Source organism: Limulus polyphemus, unplaced genomic scaffold, assembly GCF_000517525.1.
Source record: "Limulus polyphemus unplaced genomic scaffold, Limulus_polyphemus-2.1.2 Scaffold3911, whole genome shotgun sequence".
Classification (NCBI taxonomy): Eukaryota; Metazoa; Arthropoda; class Merostomata; order Xiphosura; family Limulidae; genus Limulus; species Limulus polyphemus.
The window spans coordinates 2129-27161 of record NW_013669521.1 but is presented as its reverse complement, the minus strand read 5'-3'; the positions used below and the strand labels follow the sequence as shown (position 1 = coordinate 27161).

General features: G+C 33.3%; 1 protein-coding gene across 1 annotated transcript; it reads right to left on the bottom strand.

The window, feature by feature from the left end:
* Positions 1-5407: 5407 nt before the first annotated feature.
* On the bottom strand, positions 5408-18942 carry LOC106470262 (microtubule-associated proteins 1A/1B light chain 3A-like). Its single transcript, XM_013930807.2, has 4 exons — positions 18728-18942; positions 9281-9336; positions 7574-7680; positions 5408-6114 (listed from the first exon to the last, which is right to left on the bottom strand). Exons 1-4 carry the CDS (start codon positions 18765-18767, stop codon positions 5952-5954), a joined length of 366 nt encoding a protein of 121 aa, XP_013786261.1. The 5' UTR covers positions 18768-18942; the 3' UTR covers positions 5408-5951.
* Positions 18943-25033: the final 6091 nt, after the last annotated feature.

Sequence of the window (25033 nt, the reverse complement as noted above, 5' to 3'; positions counted from 1 at the left end):
CATGCCCTCAAATCCTTAGATTGAGCTGCCTTTGTTAGCAACAATCCTCAACTAAAAACCTGTACATTCATTCTTGGATGTGATACAATAACTACTCAGTTTTGTTTATATTACTTCTGCCTCCAAGACTTTCTGGCTAGAAGCTGAACGTCCCTACTTATGAACTAGCACCGCTATAACACCACTGCTAAGACAGATAACTATTCGAGCAATTGCAACATGCTTTCTTGACAGAAAAAATGTGACTTGTGCATTAGTTCGATTACTGCAACAGATGGTGACAATGAATGCATCCTTTGTTTCTTATAAACTGTAACTCTTTAAGGAACCTCTCATTTATGGCATTTTTTTTTTTTAATTTCGTAATAACATTTATATTTTTGTAGAACATATTTTATAACATTTTAACTGTATGTTATATAAGTTTAGCTTATGGTTGTAATCATGGTGTCTTTGATTGGTCAAAATTTAAATCAAAGTATTAGGCCTAAAATTTTCAATCAATTTCAATTGAATGTTTATAGACAAATAACCAAAAAAAGAGAGGAGGCTAAGCTATAAAAACATTTCATTAGAATTTTTACCAATTGGGTAGAAAAAATGTATTTGATAACCAATGAGAAAAATGTGTTCTTCCAATCTAGTGAGTTACCGTTTCAACTTTCAGTTATTACAAATACTAGCGTTCTGCAAGATGATCATATTTAGCAAGGGTCAGTTTTTTTCTTAACAGGCCTATTATGATCGCAACTAAAGACGGATAAAAAAAAACAACCACAACCTCATTTGAGCCTGGGTCTGAAGCTACAGCCCCAATAGCCCGGCTTTTAGGTCCATATCGTAATTCAAGAAGGACCAAAGAATTGTGATGGTGTTATCTGTTGAATCATAACATCTACTACATGAAATAGAAAGTTAAATATCTTGTTTTTAATTCAGAACCTATAATAAAAGAAAATGTATGCTATTTTAACCTTTATTTTCTCATTAAAACATTTCTATTGCTCAGAAAAAAAAAGAAAGAATGGAATTAACAGTTTTAACTTGGTGCGTAAGTCAATAAAAGTAGTATTACAAAATATGGTACCAAGAGCTAAACAATAAAAATTATATTTTTCAACCTAGAAAATGACCTCAAATGTCCTGGAACAAGAAAAATTAATAACAACCACTAATGTATAAACACATTAGAAGAGTACAAGCTTCATCAAAATATCGAGAAAACATGAACAAGAGTTGAATAATGAGTAAGACTTCAGTGCTACTTTGATTCTCAAAGTTTTTTAAAACTAAACGATGTCAGGCTTAAAGCTGTTAATGAAAATATTGTAACATTTAAAACCGTCAAAGAAGGAGAATTGAATCGTACGGTTACCACCGTAAAATTTGCAACAGTGAATTTTAAAATTAATTCTACTATGGCAGTTCAAAGAAAATCTTTGACAGCACATCCCACTTATAGAATCAGTCATACTTGGCAAGTATTTGGGGAGCCAAAGGTGACTGAACAGTTAATAATCCTTCTTCACCTCACATGTACAGGTAGTTACTTCTGCTGTGAATCACAATATTACTTTAAAAAAAGAACACAAGTGGCCTTTAATCGGGGGTGCCAAGGGTCTATAAATCCAATGCCTAGACTGGGATTGATTGTAAGATCAACTAACAAGTCTTGACAGTTTAAACTATTGAAAATATCAATGCTAATGTCTAGTTCAGTTAGCACAATCTACAAAAAATTACTAAAATCTCTACACGTACCTTCTATAGCTAGAGGTGGTACATGGACATGTAAAACAACACCTTTCATACTTGCAACCATCTCTGGAACTAAAGGATTTACAAGAACATTAACATTCCTGGCCAATAGAAAACAAGATTACATCAGATCCTAGTGAACATTTGGAACATCTAGCCACAACAACACCAAGCTACAGACAGAATGATTACTGGTAATTTTCGTCACTGAAATGAGTTATTCATTTGTCTACTACAAGCATTTCAAAAGACCACTATCTCAGTGTTACTAGCAAAGGTACCTGAAAATATCAGGTTTAAAAAAACATATGCTGTTTGTGTAATGTAAAAGTACCCATGCTATGTGCAGAATGAAGTTTGGTATTAGCTTCATGTATTTTAATATCAAGCTTCTCATCACTCAGTTGAACCCTTATTCGTGGCATTAAGGTGGTCAAATTGAAATAGTTTTTAATCTTGAATCATGACCTTTGGAGGAATTCATCAAAATTGGTTCTGTTTGTTCCTCACAATGATATCGGACACGAGACAGACAAATATGCTGTGTAGAACAGTAAAAGTACTGCTTGAGCTGGTCTTATTCTTTTGGAGCTGACTTACTTTCTGCTTCAGAACATTTCTAAGTTACACACCAGGACTAATACAGTGAGCAGTATTCCAAGGAAAGTACCCTAGAACCAAAACTTTCCCATTAGGACGTTTTCTCTAAACTGTTTAAACGGCATTATCTTGCAGAAGCCGATTCAATTGAACTCTTCCACGATCTGTTCACATGCATACCAGTGCTGGATAAACCAAACATGGGCCTTTAAATTAGGATCTGTATCAAGAATCAAATTAATAACAAAACTTACCTATGTGAAAAACAATGAAACAAATGGTAATTAGCCAAAAAACAAAATATATCCCACTTAACCTGTACATTCTAGAATAGAGGTCTTAATTAAATTTTTCACTAAAAACAAGGATATGATCTTTTTGTAAAATAATTTAATCAAGCAACAAAAGTTAAATCAAAATGTAAAAACTAAAAATATTATAATATTTTAATGTCTATAGATTGACTGTTGCCAAACCTAGTTAAAATATAAAATTATTGGAAATATTTATTGGTGAAGGCTTAAAATAAAGACCCCCCCCCCCCGATGAAGGAACGTGAATAAAAAACAGTCTGATTTTTTTCCTGGACCCCTTTAGGACATGGGGCATTGGATAATCTGCTTATGATGAGACTGCTAAAGGTTCAAGTTTCTGAAAATATACTGAAGTTCAGGCTAACTGACTGTAAAACAAAATGAAGAAATATTGGATTATCAGCTTTAACTTATTATCTTCAGTATGCTACATTCTTTATTATTTGAAGCCTCACACACAGAAAATAAATATTAAAATAATGTTTACTACTTCAGCTTCTTTATCATCCGTGGCCTGAGGATAAAACCTATTTAATGATAAATAACAACTACCTATCTTTTGATATGTAAAAAAAATGGTTTACACAACGCTGTAAAAATCCAAGAGCACAAATATACTTACATCTTTTCTTTATTTAACCTACAGTTACAGTAGGTGTATATATATTTTAGAAACTTGTTGATAAATTAAGGACCCACTAAAAGAACTACCATGTTTCAGAAACTCTAGCTTAAAAGAAAAGTGTATAGTTTGGTTAGAGCTACAACTATATTAAAATAACGTTTAGATCCACTATTATGGAACACCACCAAATTTAATACGGATACAAGTTTTGACACTTTCATTTTTCCTCATCAGTCTGTGTCAAAAATTTGTTGTTGTTCCATAATTGTGGATCTATACCTTATTTTAGATTACTGTACGCAGGATTGTATTATACCTATACCTCTTTTAAATTTTGCTATTATAATCAAAATATAAACATTCAAACCTTTTAACACATTTATTAATACATTCCAATACCTTTCCATAAAAAAACACAAAACAAGTTAATTCATAACTGCAATCGTATAAACCAACAGATTATTCGTGTAGTATATTTAGCTGTACAAAGGAAAAGCATGGAGGTTATTATATTCCCCTGTTTCTAAACTTAAATCTTTGTTGTAAAAAATAAAATAAACATACAAAATCAACATTTTCTCATGAAGACAACTACTTCTAAACTACACAATTGTGAATCATTAACACTCATGTCCCTACATCTACAAACATCCTTTACATTCATGTCCCTACACAACTACTACTAAACTACACAATTGTGAATCATTAACACTCATGTCCCTACATCTACAAACATCCTTTACATTCATGTCCCTACACAACTACTACTAAACTACACAATTGTGAATCATTAACACTCATGTCCCTACACTGTTACTACATCCTTTACATTCATGTCCCTACATCTACAAACATCCTTTATATTCATGTCCCTGCACAACTACTACTAAACCACACAATTGTGAATCATTAACACTCATGTCCCTACATCCACAAACATCCTTTACATTCATGTCCCTGCACAACTACTACTAAACTACACAATTGTGATTCATTAACACTCATGTCCCTACATCTACAAACATCCTTTACATTCATGTCCCTGCACAACTACTACTAAACTACACAATTGTGAATCATTAACACTCATGTCCCTACATCTACAAACATCCTTTACATTCATGTCCCTGCACAACTACTACCAAACCACACAATTGTGATTCATTAACACTCATGTCCCTACACTGTTACTACATCCTTTACATTCATGTCCCTGCACAACTACTACTAAACTACACAATTGTGATTCATTAACACTCATGTCCCTACATCTACAAACATCTTTTACATTCATGTCCCTGCACAACTACTACTAAACTACACAATTGTGAATCAACATTCATGTCCCTACATCTACAAACATCCTTTACATTCATGTCCCTACACAACTACAACTAAACTACACAATTGTGAATCAACATTCATGTCCCTACATCTACAAACATCCTTTACATTCATGTCCCTGCACAACTACTACTAAACTACACAATTGCAATTCATTAACACTCATGTCCCTACACTGTTACTACATCCACAAACATCCTTTACATTCATGTCCCTGCACAACTACTACTAAACTACACAATTGCGATTCATTAACACTCATGTCCCTACACTGTTACTACATCCACAAACATCCTTTACATTCATGTCCCTGCACAACTACTACTAAACTACACAACTGTGAATCATTAACATTCGTGTCTCTTCATCATTATTAAAAACTATACAACCATATGTCACCAACATTAATATCTCTCCATACCACATTGTTGTACACTATACAACTTAACATCAAACAATTATACTTTCTCCCATAACCTCTAACTCTGTGACTAATATGTGAAGTTCCTGTGACACAAGTCGTGTTTCTCAAGCATAAACTTTAACCACATCCTCTTACTTTGCAACTAGTACTTAAAAGTGTCAAGTACCCACCAAAATGAAAAGATTCCCCACATCCTCCAACTCCGTAACCAGCACTTACGTTAAGTCCGTGCCATTAACTACACAGATGAAACATAATAATACAAATGACTATTAAGTCATGACAATTGTGTAAATACTAATCATTCTTACTGACAATACCTGTAAATGAAAATTAACAATATTGAAAGTTAAATAGTTAAAAGTCACATTTATTGAAGTACAAGTACATGTGTTACTTATTTCAATTATCGCTATAGCTAAATCAGATACATTCAATATACATGAACAAACATCGTTTAATTTTATACAGAACAAGGAAATTGCTGAAGCATAAAAGTTTAAAGATTAATTTTCTCAAAGGAAAATTGTTCTTTACCATATTTTATATAAATCATTCAGCTGTACGAATATAACTTAGGCTTACTAAAAAATTCCCCTCCTTGTAAAATACATAACAGATTTACTAAATTTTGTTAAATCAAGCAAGTCTTCTCTTTAATAAAAACCTTTTGAAATACATTTCCTCTCATTTGTTTAAAATTAAAGCTATTCTTTTATTTTCAAATTTAATTTACCCACAATACTTTCAGTCTTATAAGATGGTGCAGTTTATACAAAAAGATAAGTTTAAACATGCTTAGTTCAGAACTAAAATTTTACATAAAATGGTTCATCAATTTAAAAATTTTAATAATTAAAACTTAAGTCAATCAATGTTGGTCTTTTCAATCCCCAAACACCTCCTGTGATGCATACACCATGTACAAAAATCCATCCTCGTCTTTTTCTTTCTCGTACAACTCTCCCATAAGCACAGATACGGCAGCCATGCTGCGCTGGTTCACAAGCAGGAAAAAGGCTTGGTTAGGATGTAGCTGTAACCTGCGTCTGTGGTGGGAACAAAACAAGACTTTATATGTATAAAATAAAGATACAGTGGCCACGATGAGTTGGTTCAAATCAAACAAAAAAAGTTTGATTAAAGTGTATTTGAAACTTCCCTTATTACTTAACACAACCTTTAGAACAAATAAACATTACGAAAAAGTTGTTAAAGAGGCTGTGCTGTTTCACAAGCAGGAATAAAAAAAACTTTGTTAGATTATAGTAGTAATTTGCTTCTGTAATAATAATAAAAAATTATTACCGAGATAATGAGGCATTTGAGTTAATGCCATACTTTTCTATCTCCCGAGATTTTTAAACAATTTCTTTTAACCCTTACAATGCGACAAGCAGATTTACCCCACGGCTTCCCAAAAACCTTTCCTTCCACTGCAACAAGTAGGAATATCCTCGTCTTTACAGTCATGGCAGCACCACAGTGGTGCTGCCATCTGTGAGCAACACCAAAACTAGTGGATGTGTTTGCATATGCTCAGCTGTCAGCTCATGCGGTAAGTAGCTCCGTGATTTGAGGTTAATTTTATCGATGTATTACCATTGTTATATGTTATACCTTACATACATATATATATATATATATATATTCAGTATTATAGTATCTTATCATCTGATATATAAATATAAGCCAGAGGTTTCATAATGAATGTAATAAGTCAGTGTTCATCGTTATTGTTTTTTCTGTTTAACGTTCGTGTGTACTTCAGGGAATTGTTGTGCCAGATATACAAAATATATCATCTTTTGTTATTGAAAAAGGACTAGAAAAGATCAAATTCCTAATATAATTTTTTGGTGGATAATCAACACTTTTTTTGAGAACCAGCCCAAAATTTAATTATGCACCAAAACGAGCTAATTTGTCAATGCAATTCTCCAATTAGAGACTACAGACATGAACAAAAAAAAATTCTACAGCCCTACTTTTCTTCTGGTTTTATGCCAAGCATATGTATTCTCATTTTGGATATATTTTTTTTTAAATACCAAAAATAAATAAACTTTTTCTATATTTCTTGTGTTATTTTTTTGCATACAACCTGGTTTTTTTTTTACTTTTAGTCCTTGATCCATTATGTTATTTCTCATAAAAAAACAACAACAAAGAACTGCTACAATCTTATTATTCACTACATTGTGTTATCCAAGATCCTTGTTTTTGCTATTGTTTATCGAAACCAAAAGCTAAGCAACACTGCTATTTTGTTTTCTCGAAAAATCTTACTACCTGTAACTTAATCCAAGAAATAATTATCATTACACTTAAAAAACACTGAAGTGTTAGTAAAAAAAAAATATTAGAATGATTTCAAAGAATAGATAAAAGCTATTCAATATTTTGGCTCTTATATCTAAGGAAGAAATTTACCACAAGCTATCTTACGCCTGCACACAAATTTACTGGATTTATTTCAAACACAAACGGTTTTTAAAAGTACCGTACCTTATAATCTTCACCAGCTCACCTACAGTCACATGGTCTGGAACCAAAAATTTGGTTCTATCCAACACTGGTAGCTGCTTTTCTCCATAGAATCTTTCAATAATCACCTAGTATCAATGAAATAATAATAAAACTTTTCAATACCGTATCTTTCATTAAAATTTGGATAGCGCTAAGTAGTTCTAGCACCAGATTTTACTTCAAAAAATGTTTGTGATAAAAAAATTATCAAGCTAAATTAATAACAACATGTTACCCACAAATCATAAATAGGATTTTTGAAAAAAACATTTAATATCAAGTAATGTTAAGCATCTGACAGGATGCCACATAAAAGGCCTGTTAAAAAAATATCTATAGGTGTGGCGGATAAGTTAACACGTTGGACAGAAAATTAGGCAGGTGGAAGAAAACGGAGAGTTGTTACAAATGGAGTTCATTCAAACTGGATTGATGTCACAAGTGAAGTCAGGGTTCAGTATCAGGACCCTTGCTTTTTTTTCATTTACATTGATGACACAGATTAAAAAATATTCAACAAATCACTTAAATTTGCTGATTATATTAAGAATTGACTGGCTGTCAGGAGGATGCTGCTACTTTACAAAAGGACTTCGATCATTTTTTTGAGTTGGGTGAACAAGTGACAGATGGCTTTCAATTATAATAAATACAAGGTAATATATGTGGGTTATTGTTATGTCAATTATAATTTTGATTGGAATAACCATAAAAATACTATGGCAGTAAAGGATCTTGGTCTTCTGGTTGATCAGTCTCCTAAGCCATTCAAGTAGTGTGCTGTTTCTAATAGTAGGGTAAATAGGATGTAAGTATCTACAGAAGTATTGGGTACAAGTTTAAAGAAGTTATTATTATACATTTGGAGAAGTGTGCTCAGTCTTGTGCTCCTTACCGTAGGAAGGACACAGAACTGTTGGTAAGGGTTCAGACGAGGGTTACTAGGATGATAAATGGGATGGAAAAGTTGTCACATCTCTGAACCTTTCTATTGAAAAAGGAAGAGTTAGAGGGTATTTAATTGAGGTGTTTTAATATTTTTGAGGAATTAATCAACATTTTTTCATACTGAATGGTGAGAATGGTAGGTCTAGTGGACACAAATATAAATTTTGGCAGGTTAGAAAGTTATCTTAAGCTAAAATAGCTCTGGTTTTCTAACAGGGTTGGCTCAATATGTGGTGGATTCAGTAAATTTAAAGGAGTTTAATTTAAAACTTGATAACTATTTGAATGATAAGAGCTGGCTTTAAGTTTGTTTTTTTAAAGTTTAGTTTAGTGGATGGGTTGGCTTAGATAGACCAAGAGATCCCTTATTGTCCATAAATTTTCTTGTTATGGTTATTTATGGATAAGTCTAATTTGAATGTCAGTAGCAATTAGATAGCCGATGATGAATATAATACTAGTATACAATAAAAAATATTTAACTTGAGTTAGAGGTTTTAATGTTCATTAGTTATGGATAAGCCTAACCTGAATGTCAGTGATAATTTGATAGCCGGAAGATGAAGAAACTACTATTATAAAGCAAACAACGAACTGAATTTTATGAGGTAGCCATTATTTCAAAATCATGGAAAAAAATTGTGTGCAAGATATGAAAAGCTGATAACTGTTTAACCACACCAAACTTTTATTATAAATAAATCTCATAAAACATATGAACATGAACACTACACTTACAGGAACTTTGTTTGGATGCTGTTTACGAATTTCTTCAACATCTTGTTTTCTCTGAGCTGAAAAATTGAAAATATTTTCTCATCTTTAATGTATCACAATTAATGTACCAGAAAAACAAATAAAATCTTTAGTTATCAAAAAAGGTGTTTAAGGAAATAGAATTATACTTTCTCTCTCTGTGTGTATCATACAGCTCAGTCCAAGAAATCAAAGCACTGTGTATTTATAAACTATGGATTATAAAACTAAAGAAATATCTTAAAAAATAAGAAAGCTATCTTATTTGCTTATAGATCTATTTCTTATTCTATTTTTAAGTAATCGATTTCCCCAAAAATTATGTGCTAGTATGATAAATCTGTGTAAGTGTGTTAAGTTAACACATTCAGTATTTATATTTACTAAACATATAATATGCAGCCGTGTAACACAAGAGGGTATTAATTGTAAATAAATATATATATATATATATATATACAGATGTACTGTATAATCTCAAAAGTTTTATATGTAATGATCAGGATGGGACACATCTGCTTGAGCCTTGAACTTGGGCAGCTCAAATGGTCAGATCATTAGTATGACCCAACAATAGTGGGTTCCAGAAATGGTCAGGACAGATCTTTTAACACCTTAGTATGTTGTTATAATACTAACAAGTTGTGTTTATAATAATGGTTAAAGTGAAAGAAGGCTACCCATAAAAACTAAAAAATATATATAACTTAACAACAGTTCTTCATATCACTATACCTATCCAATTAAATTTTCAAAGAAATCAAATTCTTTATACAAACAACATAATGAACTTAACCATTCCACAAGAAGCCTGCATCTAGGTTCTAAAGTTTGATGCCATTACAGGGTCATATTTCTAGTTTCTTCATTCTAGCATGTAGACAACCTATAGGAACACTACATATATCCCTTCATAATAATTTATACAGCTGCATCAAGTACCCCACATCCGTTCTTCAGGAAACAAGTTAAAAACTATCCTTGTTTCCATTTTTGCTAACATGATGAAATCATTCCTACAATAACTGGATCAAACTATATACAGTGCTCTAAACAAGTCATCACTAGACTTATAAAACATGACAATAAAATTTCCTCTTTTAACTTCTTTAAATGCAACTAAAACATGTATGCTTCAGATGCCATGTTAACGCAAAACTGTACATATATCACGCAAAAAAAATTCTGTGCAACGGTATCAATTGACACATTGTAGACTTTATTTTTATATTCATGTCTTGAGTACACCTGATGGCAACATTTCTAATACTTCACATGATCCAATCACTGTCAATACAAGTTCTTTGCTTTCACCGTCAGTTTTTCCTCACATGACTGATGACACTTCATAAAGAACTGGGTTTTGGCAAGACCAGCTGTGTGCTAGCCAGAACTTTAATGCACAAAACACAGCATATAATCAGTCATCCATCCTTAACCACTGTTTTACAGGACTGTGACACAAATCTCACTTCAAAACACTTTATCATCTTGGGGAGGGTGGATAGTAAAGAAATGCTACACACTGAAGAAAATTTGTGGATACACGTCCTGAATTAAATGTTAACCAAACCCTTACTTCTAGAACTTTGAATTATAATATAAACTGTAAACATAGTTAGTAAATGTCAAAGTTCAATAATTATGTTACAGCTGCTACACTAGGGTGTTAGAGTAGAAGTTTAATGGCTATATTTATCATAGCATACACATAGTTTACACAGGCTAGTGGAAAAAAATTCCACGACCAAATCGCCATTTTCAAGGATGTAATTTGTAGATTTTAACAGGATGTGAATTCCTCCATAAATAGATAACTAATGATGTATTACATGTTATAAAACATGTAGCAGCTGTACAAAATATTTTAGCACTGACAGAAACACCCAAGCTATTGACAAAACACTTACTTGAGAAAAACGAATAAGAAACAAACTATTAAAATAAGTACTAAATGAACACTCATTATCTAACAATGTACTAACGAGTTTCCCATTTATAGTCCCTTAAGTATACTTAAGCTTTTCCAAACTTCAATTTAATAACAAGCGATAAAACCTTGTACCTTTCTCCCAAATACTGTGCTCTGTCCAGAAATGAAACCAAAACCAAATAATATTTAACGAACTTATTACTTCAACTTAATTTCCAATAGAACAAGTTGACTGGTGAGATGTCACCATGCCAAATAAGCAAACCAAGCAAAGATTCACACTCATATTTTAACATTTATTAACACTGTGGTATATCCCAAATACTGTGCTCTGTCCAGAAATGAAACCAAAACCAAATAATATTTAACGAACTTATTACTTCAACTTAATTTCCAATAGAACAAGTCAACTTGTACCTGACTCACTGGTGAGATGTCACCATGCCAAATAAGCAAACCAAGCAAAGATTCACACTCATATTTTAACATTTATTAACACTGTGCTATATTTCGAGGTTTTTCCACATAAATACATTCCATTATTCTTAAAAGTTTTCCCAGTTTATTGCAGTAATTCCACCCTACAAACTTTTCATGAACTGGAAACCGAGTGGGTCCATAAAACCTTGATATTTTGACAAGGTGCAAGTTTTATCGTACAATAATATGTACCCACATTTAAGTGATATTTAAAGCAATAATTAATATAAATAATTTTTTGTTGTCAATGAGTTCTGTCATGTAGAGGTAGAGCTAGATAATTAGTAAAATGTTTTAATCAATTAATTAGCATGTTCAGTAATTAATTATGTTCAACTAATCAATTATTCTCATGACACTTGGATAGTTGGAAACACTAATTCTAAATTAGTGAATTAAAAAACTCCTACGATTTCAGCTCAGTCAGTGTGCATGCCATGAACTGTTACAGATTACATTCAAAATGTAATTAAACAATTTTATTCTCAATTTATGTTAAAATATTTGGAATTAAGATGTTGTTTATAATTTAAAGTTATCTTACTTAAGTTTTAATTCATTGATTTCAAAAGGAAATATTTAATTAAATGTTCAATCTTTGTGCCTTGTAACAGATCTCCAGGGATTTATAGCTTGAGAAAATAATGTAGACACTCTTCCCAACCTAGTTAATTTACTTTTTGTTTCTCTAAGAGCCCATAGTTGCAGGCTTGAAAATATAATCTTTGCATTTTGACAATTCTTGACGATTCCTATTTCCATTTATAGATTAACAATTTCTAATTACCTTATTTCTTAAGTTTTAATGTCTATTTATGGAGAATAAGTTTAAGCTACATACGTGCATATGCATCTAGTTGGATGTTTTTTCAACAGATTACTGCTGCATTAGCTTTTTTTCTACCCAACCATTATTTACTGAACCAGGTGGTTTTGTGTAAACACGTGTTTAAAAAGCGAAGTATGAAAATCAGTAGAATAAACCACCACTTACAAGGGTAGAGAAATCTACTATGGTAATCGTCTACTGTTACAAAACTCACTGAAATAGTTGCAGTACAACAGCAAACTTGAGAAATGATGAGTTCTCAACATGGCAGTTTTCAATTAATGTGCTACAAGTTGCACAAATTATTTTCCAGACAGTGTTATAAACATACACATTGATTACTCTTATAAAACAATGCATTTCTTACTAATATAAAATGGAGCATTTCCAACTGTGCTTCTACATTTCACCAATGCTTGAAGGGCTTTGAAGAGCTTATGTTGGCAGCAAAGAACCCAGAAAACTTTAGAAGATGGACATCTCGACTTTCGAGAATAAACTTAAAAGTTATCATTTTCCTAATCTGAAAATGTATTTTCAAACATACTTACCTCCGCTGACACTTATAGCTCTTTCTTGATCTTCATCTTTGCCATCTAAACATCGTGTTCACTTGCTCCAGTCTTTATATACCCCACTCGACTGCCCTCGGCAATATCTAATTTGCAAAACTTTACACCGGCCCTCACACGCGCTCTATACAGGTACTGTATATAAGCACTGTATGTCAACAACATAATAACTTTGTTTAGACTTACCCAATCCCGATCACTAGAACTGGCTCTTATTGGGGAGGCAGGGTGTCAGCGGAGGTAAGTATGTTTGGAAATACATTTTCAGGTTAGGAAAATGATAACTTCCAAAACATAAATACTTCCACTGACACTTATAGCTAGAATCCCACATTGAGAAGATGTCTGCATAGGGTGGAATATTACACAAATAAGTATGATGGGCCAGCCCCAACCATGCAGCCGAGGTTCCATGACTTGGGGCTGGATTTAAGGGGTCATGGTACCCATATCCCCACTTGGTGGCAAGGACAGTTGGACCACAAATATATATACATAGGATCCCCACCAGCAGCCATGGGATCATGCATTTCGAACAACCAGATTTATGAAAGAAAAAAGCAACACCAAAGTGGACAATCCTTCTGATCAACATTAAGAAGTCCAAAAGACAACATCCCAGGCTTGGATTGACAGGATCATATATATGCTATACTCCACCCAAAGTCCAGAACTCATCCAGTCTGGATTTATGAACAGTCATTTTCACTCCACAACCAAGAGGACAAGGAGAATTCCACTTACTCATGGAATTATGGAGAGGACGTGAAACACTGTTCCACCAAGGGCCTGAGATGGGACCTTATTGCATTCGGATTTACAAGGAGACAGTGGACCCCCTGCACGAACAACCTAACACCTGACAGTGTTCTAAGAGGGTTCAAGCACACCCAAACCGGATAGCTAAGCATCAAATCTAGACCAGTTTTACGAGTAGGCTCCCACATAAGTTGGTCCTACTCCTACCAACATCTGGAAAAAACTTCCAGGGACCCAGGGAGGAGGGTTCCCAACTTCACCCTCTTCTCTAAGAGTGGAGAAAACTCAACATTCTGAAGGAAAATCCTCTGTCCACCACCACAGCGACTGGGAACTGGGTGTGGTAAGGACTCCCTAGCTCCATTAGTAGCAGTAGGGGTACATGTGTGCGGTGAGTAGTACTGAGGAACAGGCCTCTGGAGACAGTGCAACAGGTGAACCATGTTCCTTAAGTTTTAAAAGCAAACCAACCTTGAATGATTCAGCTCTAACATCAGCAGGGACTGGCAAAATCCCCTTCAGCTTTACTCATGATAGTCCACGAGTAGTGGTACATTGGATTTGTATTGTGAGATAATACTACCATCCAGAACTGTGCCTAGGTGGTCTTATGGAACACTTCATCTCAACAGAGCCTGTTGAAACCATAAACTTATATAAAGGTTGCTAGTACGGAATTGAAAAAAAATACGAGAACACCTGACTGGACAGCACTTGCTGCTGAGTGGGATCCAAAGGAAATAAAGAGGGACCCTAGAAGAAAAAAAGAGAAACTGTTAATCAGGTAAGAACGTTGCACATTTCCTTGTTAAAATCTAGCAGAGGTAGTCAACACAGCCATGGGGGGGCAACAATCCCACAGAGGAAGGAACTGCCAGATCATAATGGTAATGAGATAGGATAATATGTTGTCATTTTCCATCGCTAGATTGGCAAAATAGGTTGATGGAGGATATAGTCAAATAAATGGAATTTCTAGATTCTAAACCACTACGGTAGGGCAAAGAACTACATAAATGAATCTGGAATTTTTAAAGGTAGTGGTAAACATTCCTGGAGAAACTGCAGAAGAGGAAACCATGTTTGAGCAGGCCAAAAAGGTGCTGACAAGAGAACCCAACATGGGGTGAAATGAATCATAGACAAGAGTTTGGGTAAGAGATAAATAGGAGGAAAGGCATACAAATGGAATCCTGTCCAGTCTTCACTGAAAGCATCCATCACCAGAGCTTGTGGATGTGGAATTGTAGGCTAGCATTCCAATGGGTTGCAAAGGTGTCTATCAATGGAGAGCTGAACTGAGAACAAATCCATTGAAAGATCACCTGATGGGATTGAGAAAGGTGATCTGCTATCAAAATCATAACCCCTGGCATATGACAGGCCAAAAGATGGATGTCATTGGAATGAGCTGAAAAAGAAGATCCAAAGCCCCAAAACCAAGACCTCAAGGATGAGAACTTCCCTGATGAGAAAGATATGACACCAATGTGGAGTAATCAGAATGACTCATGACCATTTTGTCATACAAGAATGGAAGACCTGGAATCATCGCTAGATGTACTGCAAGAAGTTTAAGAATGTTGATATGCAGGGTAGATTCATAGTCGGTCCAAATACCCTGGAATGCTTACCCCAGAAGAAAGGCACCCCATCCATGAAGAGATGGAATTCCACACCTATTTGTGAAGTTCCTGTCTAGCCACCACTTGAGATTTGCAAATTGTTCAAGCAAAGAGACTGTGTGATCCAAAGGATTGGTATGCATGAGCCATGAAATGACCACTCATATGGGCATGATCAAATAGTATGAGGGATTTTAGGGAAGCACAAATCCCCAAAACAGACAGAACCATCCATGCAGTTGGAGAAGGTGACATAAGCAAATGCCTGACAATCCCTTCCCTATCATGATGTCTGAGGGGAGAAGGTCAAGCTTGACTCAAAGTGCATTGAAAAACACCCCAAGATGGATCATGTATGGAGTTGGTGAGAGAATGGATTTTTCCAATCTGATATGAAGTCTGCCCTTCTGGCTTCGGAAAGGAGAATCTGTGGATGTAGTGTGGCAATGTGACAGGTTGGTGCCAAAAAGAAGTCAATCTTCCAAATAGCGATGTGTGCACAGAGCCAGAAAATGAAGATGTTGCTCAAAGGCCTGTACTACTCGGCAGAAAACATATGATGCTGAAGCAAGTCCAAACAGAAGAGCTTGGGACTGCTACATCTGGCCCTCTTGCAAAAAATGTAGAAATCAAAAAGAAGACTCTGCTATAGGGATGCAAAGGTAAACATCTGTAGCATCAAATTTGGTCATCCAAAGATCTGGTGTGAAGTACCATTGAAGTTGAAGAAAAGATTCCATGGTGAAACAAGGAGGCTGTAAAAAGACATTGAGTCCAGACAGATTGATGATAAGATGCCAATCTCTAGTGTTCTTGGTCACCAAAAAAAGACAAGAATAGAATCCTGGATGAACGAAATCGACCTTCTAAGTGGGTAGACACCGATGCAACTAGCGCCATCCCAACCTTCCAAAGATCCGAGAATATAAATGGAACCGATTCTGTAAACACCAATAGGATGAGATGTTTGAAGGTGGGGCCACGAAAAGACAAATGATTGATCCTCCAGGATTGCCCATTGGAGTAGAAGAGAGGCAAGCAGCCAATGATAATAAAGAAAACTGCAAACATGCCGAATAAAACCGGGCTTCGAAAGTATCAGGGAGTTCAGCAAACTAGTAAGGCCAAAAAAGGAGTACCTCCCAAAAATAATTAACAGAATTATCACAATACAGTAGTAAGAGTTAAATGAATCTGAAAAAGTGGAGATCTGGTAAGAGGGATAACAGGTTCTGACCTGGAACCCCACAGGGTGGTTGGCTTTTGGAATGAGCTGCCTTCAAGGGTAGTGGAAGCAGAAAATTCAACCGAGTTTAAGAAAAGTTTGGATGAATACATGAGTGTTAAGGGGTGGTTATAGTTAGGAGCTGGAAGGGACATCCTTGATGGAGTAGTAAGCTCCGTTTTGTCCCTTTAAAATTTTATGAACTCCCTTCTTAAACCCCTGTAAAATGCTGGCCTCCCCTACTACCAATGACAATTCATTCCATATGCTTTTCTTTTCCAAATCATAAGCTCTTGTCCATCCATGCTCTGATCTTCAAAATAGAATACAAAGAACTTAGAGGCCTTCATCCTATCAATCTGTAGGATAGCCTTTAAAATTTTCAAAAAAGATCACCTCCTACCCTTCTTTTCTCAAGAGAAATGTTTAGATTCTACACTAACCCTATAAAATAACACTTTTATTAAAAATAATCCTATTACTTCTTTCAAATTTATGATTAGCATGTCTATAAATAAACCTTAAAATTCTGTTAGCTTTACCAATAGCACCAGATTTTTACTTCCATGGCTTGAATGACTTATCCATCATTATGCCAAGTTATTTTCTTCAGGTATGCTAACGAAAGTGTTTTCTCAGCTCTTTTAAACATATGATCCAAATTATAGTACTATGTGCTACCTGGCAGTTACTGTTATTACAGATTATTTGCAAATACTGGTCCAATTTACCAATTCATCTAAATCAATTCTATAGGACCTCAACATCCTCAATACAGTTATTAGTGTTGAAAACTTTCTGCCATCAGCAAATCTGATCAGATTCCATTAATAACAACCTTTCGTTTTTCCTTATCCAATCACCTTACAATCCTATAAACTGGTCTCTCCAAACTTCTTAGAAATCTTCTGGGTGACACCTTGAAAGAAGTTAAATACACCAGGCCACACCTTTTCCATCATCTAGATAACAAATAACCTCAAAAGAATTAACACATATTTCACTACATGATTTACAAAGATTTTATTAGACTCTCTAGAATTTTTCCCAATGAAGGAGTAATAGTGATTGGCCTGTAATTTCCAAGGCAGCTCTTATTATGCCCTTTAAAAAATAGGAGTAACAGTATCAACTGTTCAATCATCATGTGTGCCAGCCCACTGCCTATTGACTCACCAAAAATTAGAGGGATTCGTATATCCGACCTTTGACATCCTTTAATATCCTGTGTGAACTTTGGTTTTGCTGCTTTATCTACTTTCAGTCTCTCAGTCTTTCTACTCAGTACCAAGGGATTAATGTCTACATGGTTGAGGTCAATTCCAATACTTCCCATACAATGCTCAGGGTCAGGAGCGTTGCCGATATATCTTCTCCTGTTGCCGATATATATTCAAGTATAATTCAGTGTGTTATGGAAGAAAAAGATATCTTTGTGTTTTTGGCAGTGTGGTTCCCAGTGGGAAAGCCAGAAGGATTTTGAATTGTATGTACAGGAAGAATGAATACAAGACACAGGAGGTTATTGTTTCTTTATACAGATCTCTTTGTACAATACGTCAAAAGTGACATCTCTGAAGAAGATCAAAAGGTTTGAAAGACAAGATTTTCCCCGTGTAAAACCATATTCTGGTTATCCAACAAAAGTACAAACTTTGTTAAGCCTTACAAAGCATCTTTGATCAGTCTCTCCAAACCTTTTAATGCCATAGAAATAATACTAATTCAGTAAATGGCCAATAATCCAAACTATAAATTATAATTACCTGGTCAGTGCTTGTCACTGCCATTAAAAATCAGTCCAAGTCTTCGACAAAACAAGTAGGATAATACATAGTAATACCTTGTTTTGATTTTACTTAACGGTACTACATTCTATCCCCTACTATTCTACATCTAGCTTAAAGTTAAACGCCAAATTACAACCATTGTTATTGTTAGGCCTACCCTAAATATAAAATAAACCATATCCATAAAATATCATTGTTTTCACAAAACTACTATACCAAAGCTCCTTCTTTCTTTAAATGATCGTTGCTGGGACATTTCTTTAAACGTTTACGTAATATTAATAAAGAATTTCACATGACCTTCAGAGAATACTTTGTCAAAAATATACGCACTATGAAAATTTTAAATATACATTTGCACTTCAAAACCACACTATTGTTGCTTTGTTCTACTTGTATCAGCTGGCAACTTCATGACGCATTTAATCGGAGGTGTCTGTTGTAAGATGTTTACGTTCTTCTGACATTTATTTTTGCAAAAGTGCATTCAGTAATTTGAATAAAACTATTGTTCTAAGTATGTGTTTATTGGAGAAAATAAATATAAAAGTTTAATCGTAGTTTAAAAAAGTCCTAAAATTAAAATTACTGAAATAATCTGTAAATTAGGGAGAAGTCTCAGAAACTGTATTTACAATAATTTCCGTTTCCGTTCAGTTTTAACTTTGGTTTATTGGCTCTTTCATTTTCAGGCATTAGAGGGCGCTTGCTGTGCTTTTTGAGTGAGATATATGCACCACAGAATATGGACTTCTTATACGCGATTCGTAGTGTGTTAGGTTTAAATGTTTCACTGCATTGATGATGAACTTTTTTCTACGTTTCACTACTTTCAGTGCTACTTGACTGTGGAGAGATTATCTTAGCTATTCAGTTAAGTATTACTGTTTCTCAGGCTTATGACAAAGTGAACTATAATTGGGCAAGTTTGATATACAGCTGCATAATGTCTAGAATATTCAAAAACATCTTATGATCTCACCGCCATTGCAAAAAAATTAATCACTTCAAGAAACTTGTCCTCTTTGAGGAGCTTGCAATAGGTCATACGAGTGCAACATGACCGATTGAGCATAGAAAATGAGAATAGAATTCCATCAAAAATGTTTGACATCTGTTGGCGAATATCTTAGAAAATGCCAAGAAAATTTAAATTACAAGGTGAATATCGTTGTGTATGGTTTATCAATTCCATAGTTTGTAGTATAAATATGAAAATGAGTTTTGAGACACATTTTAAGGTACTTTTGCGTTTCACTTTTAGTTTTACTGAGTTTTAGTCATACGCTGATGATACAGTGGTACGTAAATCTGTAATGTAAATTGTGGACATTAATATATTGTGGTGTACATCCAGTGAACTAGGTATTGGTGTCTTTTTTGTGATTACCATTAATTAATATAGTTCTATGTAAATTAATACGTTTTCGTCACACAGCATTATCATCAGTGAAATGTATCATAAGGAAATTGTTAGTCCATGTAGTTTAAAGCTGGGGGTTTTAAAATTTAAAAAGGAAAACTTCCCATATTGTTGCTATTTGAACTCTGAATAACATATGATATAGTGGACAAGAGGAGAGTTATAGGTATCCCAAAAAATGGTGTAGTAACATTTGTTTATTAGTAGTAACTTCTAAAGTCAGTTGATCAAGGCATGATAAGAATTTCATGTTTTTACAATTAACTTCTTAAAATGTAACCTAAGTGAACAAGTATAGTTTGGTGCATATGTAAAATGTTAGCAGTTGTAAATAAGAAGTGAATATTCTAAATAAATTCATGGATTAATCCTGTTTTTTTTTAAAGTATGTTTACATGCATATGTAACATTTCATCACATGTTGGCATATGATATCATGTGAGGTGTAGTAAAAATAACTTCAAAGGAATTAATAGCCTTATACTGTTATTTAAAAGGTATCAATGAATTGGTTAGTAGCTAATGTAGTTTAGTGTGTTGGTATGTGTGTGTGTGTATACATGAGTTACAACATCTAAGCTGAATTAAGCTACAGCTTAGAAAATTTCAGTGATGAAACTGTTATTAATTATTCACTGCACAAAGAAGTTACATGTAGAATGTACAGTATGCAGTTTGACAAGCCAGATTTGTACTAAATCTAATGAACAAAAGAACTTACAGTAGACCTGTCAAACTGGATTGGAAGACCAATGGCTTAACAGAATGTTTGCTAGGTAGATGTCACTGCTAACTTGAAATGAATTCTGTAAAGGTGAACAGTGTTTTAACATTTTTGTAAATTATAATTTCAATTCAAATATGTAATTATTGGTACAAAAGGATGTTACGGTATTGTTAAAGTTGAGTTTTGGGTTCTGTATTAGTTTAGTTATTTCATTTCTAAAATTAAATGCCATTCATAACTTCACTGTATACAGAATTATAAATTAAGATAATTCAGAAGCTTTTATGTTACATAGAAATGAAACACGGGGTTAATTTTATATAAAAAAAAGGTGAAGGGAACAGTGTAAGAAAGATAAACTTAAAGAACGAAAAAATATAAGTTAGAAGATAGTGATATCAAAAGTTGTGTTATTTATCAAACATAATTTTTAGTAATAAAAATTACAACTCTCATATTCTATTGTTTTTGTTGCTTCAAAAGCACTAAGTGTACATTTCCTGTAATATTTGCATATTATGAAGTTGATTATATAGCTAGTTTTTGTAAAGCAATAGTACAAGATACAATAAATGTAATTTTTTAATAGTACGAGATACAATAAATGTAATTTTTTAATGGTACGAGATATAATAAATGTAATTTTTTAATGGTACGAGATATAATAAATGTAATTTTTTAATGGTACGAGATACAATAAATGTAATTTTTTAATGGTACGAGATACAATAAATGTAATTTTTTAATGGTACGAGATACAATAAATGTAATTTTTTAATGGTACGAGATACAATAAATGTAATTTTTTAATGGTACGAGATACAATAAATGTAATTTTTTAATGGTACGAGATACAATAAGTGTGATTCTTTTTAAGGTTATCAAGTAAATTAAATGGGTTAGTCCATAAAATAACAAACTAATCTTGCAAGTTCTGAGATCGTTATAGAAGACAACTAGTTTATTTGTTTTATACAAAGTTCCATACATGTACATTACACTAACAAAGTCATGGAATGATTCATGGATTTAGAACACTAGTGTTTAAGCAGATGGTCTGTGTAAAACAAGTATTTTCTGTTGTGATAAGATAGAAAAACTTTCAGCACACTTTGTGATTTGAAAAGTCACCTGCCACCACATTGCAAGGTTTCTCCAACTGGACACTTTGACAGATGTTTAAGGTCTTTTTTTTTTTCTACAGCTGAATCTGAATAGCTCAAATAATGAAACATCACACAAAGGATGAGACGTAGCAGATGTTAATTGGTGGGCTGTTCTAATGTTGTAACGTAATGTAATTTTATACATGAAATAGATTATTAAAACATATTTTTATATTGTTTTAAGTTTCTATCTCTAATAAATCAAATATATTCCTAATTCTTTGATAGATTGTTTAGGCAGAGTATTCATGATGAAACTTTGTAGGATGGACGGCAAACTGCCTGTTGTAGAAACACGAGCGTAGAGGATGACGTTTTGAAAGTCTTCTGCCCGAAGACGAAAGGCTGAAGACTTTGGAAACGTCACCCTCTACACTCGTGTTTCTACAACAGGCAGTTTGCCGTCCATTCTACAAAGTTTCATCAGATTTCCAGTTCTTTTATATTTTATTGAAAAATTGTATAGGACAACTGTTGAAGCAAATATATTCAAGTAATATTAGAATGTGTATTTCCGTCAAGTTAGATAATGACTTTTATCAGTTGTCGCTAACTGCTTATTTAGGCTTAGATAGAAACATGTCTTACACACAATTTCTGACTAGTGTGTATTGAGTGTTTGTAGATAGACAACCATATAAAGAACTTTGAGAATAACATGTCTATACAAACTGATATTGGAAATGTAATAAAGTATTTCTCCATTGTATTGGATGGGATATCTCATCAGCTGATGTTTCTTGACTTATTTTTATTTATGTCTATAAAGTATAGCTGCAATGAATTATATATTTGATTTTTGTATTTAGATGAAAATCCTAATGAAGCCATACGGGGACTGTGGGAAAGTGCGTATGTATCACAATTTCTTCGTCTATTCCAAGGAAAATTTGGTTTCACAAAAATAACAACTTGGGTAAGTTTCTTAATCTGTAAGCTGAAAAGAAAAAGGTTTAACATCTCAAGACCTGAGCAAATGGATATAATTACATTGAAATAAATGTGTTGTATTTCATGCATTCATATGTTTGTGTACTGTGTTATCAAGTGTTTCAGAGACAGAATCCAAACACAGTTCACATGGTAATATAATCTGTTATCAGAATTGATAGAGTAATGACTGTGTTATTAACTGTTAAAGATACAGTGTACAAACAGAGTTGATAGTTATGACTGTTATCAACTGCTTAAGATACAGTGTACAAACAGAGTTGACAGAGTAATGACTGTGTTATCAACTGCTTAAGACACAGTTTACAAACAGAGTTATAAGAGTAACGACTGTGTTATCAACTGCTTAAGATACAGTTTACAAACAGAGTTGATAGAGTTATGACTGTGTTATCAACTGCTTAAGATACAGTTTACAAACAGAGTTGATAGAGTTATGACTGTGTTATCAACTGCTTAAGATACAGTGTACAAACAGAGTTGGTAGTTATGACTGTTATCAACTGCTTAAGATACAGTGTACAAACAGAGTTGATAGAGTTATGACTGTGTTATCAACTGCTTAAGATACAGTGTACAAACAGAGTTGGTAGTTATGACTGTTATCAACTGCTTAAGATACAGTGTACAAACAAGGAACATGTTCCCAATGTTTCAGTACTAACAGTTGAATCCTGTGCTATGTTTCATACCACCTAATCTACTCTGTGGCTCTTGATACACCCAGAATGTAAGAAGGAGCATAGAATTTGATTCATAGAATAGTCTTTTTTTTATATGAATGTTGCTTAATCCAGTTCAGTAAGTAACTTTTAGAGCTTATGCTGTTATATATACTAACTGATCTACTCCAGTTGTCATATTGGTATACAATTGTTATGATACAAAATAGACAGAAATCCTGAACTTGCTCATAGCAAAGAATAATTCAGATGAAGAAAAACTAGCTATTTAAGATAGTATAAAACACAAACCAGTAATTTAGTGCATGAGGATAACAATAATCCAGCACAAAGATAAAGAATGACAAAATACGATTATTTATTAAAAAAAATAAAACATTAATTTATAGATTTCGTATAATCTTGAATTTTGAAGACTTTGTTTCAATACTTTTTACAGATTTAGTTTATATTATACTGAAACATACATGTTCTGAACTTTTTACTGAGGCAAACTTTATCCCACTTATAATTACACAACTGTAAAGGTTCGCTGCCTTCTTTCCGTTCCATGTAAAAACAGTTGTCAGTAGTCATGGCAACTATGAGACTGGCTCCCTCCTTATTTTCTGTCAAGGTAAACCAGATGAACAACTTGTTATTGTACCTAGACAAAGGAAGTTCTTTGTATTTGAGAATGCAACAGCGAACAAGAAACACGGTTGCCTTAGTCAGTCACCATACAGTTTAGTTGTATTTGGTGTTTAGTAACTGTTCTTATCAAGTAACCACTTTTAAGTAGTCTACTTCTCTCTTGTGTTGAGTGGTTTTTCTTATTAACTAATCATTATATAATACTCTTGTTACCTTTTGTGTTGAGTGGTTGTTATTATTAATTAACCATTATATAATACTCTTGTTACCTTTTGTGTTGAGTGGTTGTTACTATTAATTAACCATTATATAATACTCTTGTTACCTTTTGTGTTGAGTGGTTGTTATTATTAATTAACCATCATATAATACTCTTGTTACCTTTTGTGTTGAGTGGTTGTTATTATTAACTAACTATCATTTAATACTCTTGTTACCTTTTGTGTTGAATAGTTGTTATTATTAATTAACCATTATATAATACTCTTGTTACCTTTTGTGTTGAGTGGTTGTTATTATTAACTAACCATCATTTAATACTCTTGTTACCTTTTGTGTTGAGTGGTTGTTATTATTAACTAACCATCATTTAATACTCTTGCTACCTTTTGTGTTGAGTGGTTGTTATTATTAATTAACCATCATATAATACTCTTTTTATCTTTTGTGTTGAGTGGTTGTTATTATTAATTAACCATTATATAATATTCTTGTTACCTTTTGTGTTGATTAGTTGTTATTATTAACTAACCATCATATAATACTCTTGTTACCTTTTGTGTTGAGTGGTTGTTATTATTTATTAACCATCATATAATACTCTTGTTACCTTTTGTGTTGAGTGGTTGTTATTATTTATTAACCATCATATAATAGTCTTGTTACCTTTTGTGTTGAGTGGTTGTTATTATTTATTAACCATCATATAATAGTCTTGTT

Coding starts and splice junctions, on each gene's coding strand:
- LOC106470262 (XM_013930807.2), bottom strand. CDS start 18,767: ATGTCCCAGCAACGATCATTTAAAGAAAGAAGGAGCTTTG. Junction 9,337..18,727: donor TAAAGAAAGAAGGAGCTTTG/GTATAGTAGTTT, acceptor TCAATTTTTCAG/CTCAGAGAAAACAAGATGTT. Junction 6,115..7,573: donor GAGCTGGTGAAGATTATAAG/GTACGGTACTTT, acceptor TTCCCACCACAG/ACGCAGGTTACAGCTACATC.